The sequence below is a fragment of the Merops nubicus genome, unplaced genomic scaffold (assembly GCF_000691845.1).
Source record: "Merops nubicus isolate BGI_N331 unplaced genomic scaffold, ASM69184v1 scaffold9374, whole genome shotgun sequence".
Taxonomy (NCBI): domain Eukaryota; kingdom Metazoa; phylum Chordata; class Aves; order Coraciiformes; family Meropidae; genus Merops; species Merops nubicus.
In genome coordinates, this window is record NW_008603640.1 from 1 (window position 1) to 2,590 (window position 2,590).

Genomic DNA, 2,590 nt, shown 5'->3' on the forward strand with positions numbered 1-2,590 from the left:
CGAAGCGGAGAAACGTGCTCCTCCCGAGCAGCGGGGGGCACGGGGTCCCTCCGGCGGGTGGCCCCGCTGCGGCCTGCACGGCCAGCTCTGCCTCCCTGGTGTAGCGGGACCTCCCGCCTGCGGAAACGCGGGGTGTGAAGAGGGAGCTGGGCCGGGTGTTCGTGTGGCGCTGGAGGCCGCTCAGCGAGCTTTCTCTCTGCAGTTCTTGGAGCAGAAGTATGGCTATTTCCACTGTAAAGACTGCAAGACCAGATGGGAGAGTGCTTACGTGTGGTGCATTTCTGGAAGCAACAAGGTAGTTAACAAGTAATGTCTTGCTCCGAGACTTGTAAGAATGGCGCCAAACCTGTGACAAATCAGGTGTTTTGCCACAAATTTAGGTACCTGTATGGAATGCCATGAGTAAGTCTCTATAGAAACTGAGAACTTGGGTTTTTTTTCAGGTGTACTTCAAGCAGCTCTGTCGTAAATGCCAAAAAGGCTTCAATCCCTATCGAGTGGAAGCAATCCAGTGCCAGGTAAGCTACACGTGTTTATCCAGGTACCAGGTCAAGGCTGCCAGGGTTTCTCATACATTCCAGTACTTCAAAGGTGCTGAATTTGATACTGACTTCAGCTGGAAAAGAACTTGTTTTTACAAAGTACTAGAATGTGTTATTTGGGAAAGATGTAATGGGGGAGGATTCTCTCCTTCTGCTGATGACTGATGTGAATGGTTTTCTGTTCATACAGTGCTGTGCCCAGCTACACACAGGGTGGTAGGGTTTTGTGCTTCTAGGTGAGAAGGCTCTTGCAGCTTAACTCACAGCATCACAGAATGTTAAGGGTTAAAAGGGACCTCGAAAGATCTAGTCCAAACCTCTGCCAGAGCAGGACCATCTAGAGCAGGTCACACAGGAGCGCATCCAGGTGGGTTTTAATGTCTCCAGAGAAGGAGACTCCACAACCCCTTTGGGCAGCATGTTCCAGTGCTCTGGCATGCTCACAGTGAAAAAGTTTTTCTTTGTTTCTTTGGAAACTCTGCAGGTTTTTTTACCATATGAGCTCTTTTATCAGCCCATGTATGTTGTTGTGGTTAAGGAAAACTAAATGTCAGGCTAGTATGAAGTGAGCACTTGTGATATACTGATGCCTTGTTCCTGCAGACCTGTTCGAAGACCCGTTGTTCCTGCCCTCAGACGAAAAGACACATTGATCTCAAGAGACCTCACCGCCAGGAGCTCTGTGGCCGCTGCAGGGGCAAGAGGCTGTCCTGTGACAGCACCTACAGCTTCAAATACATCCTCTGAGCCCCACGGCCCTGCGCTTCCTCAGCCTCTTGCTGTGTTCTGACCTTAGGCTTTTGACCTGGCATTGGATAATGGATAAAGAATTTTGTATTATTTAAAAAAGTATATAAATTTGAATGTGCTGTAAATAAAAGTTTGCACTAGTTTGTTACCCCTTAGTTTAATCTTGCTGGGATTAAAGAGGAAGGAAACGGAACCTATTTGATTTCCTAAGGAAAATAGGTTTTGTTTTTAGTCTGCCTTTAAGGAATGCTAAGATTAAAACTGCACTAGCAACCGTTTCTTTCAGTCATTCAAACTGAACTGATGTGGAAGATGTAACTTTGTCTGGAGTATAAAGTGTGGGGTAAAGGCATTTGCAAGTGTCTCTTCACACTACTTCTGTAAAATGGGTTTAAAAAGAAAAAAAAAAAAAACCAAACTCCAGTCTGATAATGAAGGACTACATGCCAGAAAACTGCCTTGAAGATGGGGGGGTGGGAAATGTGAGCTTCATGTGTTTTCCAAGTGAGGAAGGGAAAAACCTTCTCAGCTGAGGTTAAAGGGTTGCAAAATGTGGCAGCAACATCCTTGGCTGTACCAAAAGAAGCAGAGCAGGGGAAATGGCTGTTACCATCTTCTCAGCACTCTCTAGGTCACATCTCGATCATTGTATCCAGTTTGTGTCTCTCTGTGTGAGGAAGATGTTGATAGCTGTAAGCAGTTCAGGGGAGGGGCCACCAAGCTGGCCCCAGGGCTGGGGCATTTGCTCTGTGAAGAAATGTTGAAGGGACTGGGCTTATTCCATCTGAAGAAGCGAAGACTTCAGGGTGACCCAACAGCAGCCTGCCAGGTTATGGTTATCCAGGAAAGATGGAGCCAGGCCTTGTTGTTGCTCACGGTAGTGGGCCGAGAGCAGATAAATAAAACAAGGTAAATTCATACTGGATAAAGGGAAAGCTTTTTCATGGTGAGAACAGGCAGGTAGAACAAGTTGCTCAAGGAGGCTGAGCCTTCTCAATCCTTGGATGTTTTCAAGACCCATCTGGAAAAAGACTTGAGTAACTTGATCTGATCTCATGGCTGAACCGCTTTGAAGTGGAGACTGGGCTAGAGTGCCTCCTCAGGTCCCTTCCCACCGAATCTTCCTGAGCAGATCTCAGCGTTCACCAACCACTCAAACTGTTGCAGACCACCCCATTTACAGTTCTGAATAGCTTTCAAAAGTGAAACTGAAATTCGAAGGCTTGTCTAACCATTTCAGATTATTTTACTCAGAAAAGGAGCCACACGATTTGCCCTGCATCTATTTTGTCTTGCCG

At 46.8% G+C, this 2,590-nt stretch overlaps 1 protein-coding gene across 1 annotated transcript; it reads left to right on the forward strand.

The window, feature by feature from the left end:
- Positions 1 to 104: 104 nt before the first annotated feature.
- Positions 105 to 1,289, forward strand: LOC103771444 (ZAR1-like protein; the record flags this gene model as incomplete). The annotated part of the gene is made up of 3 exons (XM_008938742.1): positions 105 to 295; positions 444 to 518; positions 1,146 to 1,289. Coding segments are annotated over 3 exons (410 nt in total), but the record flags the coding sequence as incomplete, so codon positions are not given.
- Between the last annotated feature and the right edge of the window lie 1,301 nt (positions 1,290 to 2,590).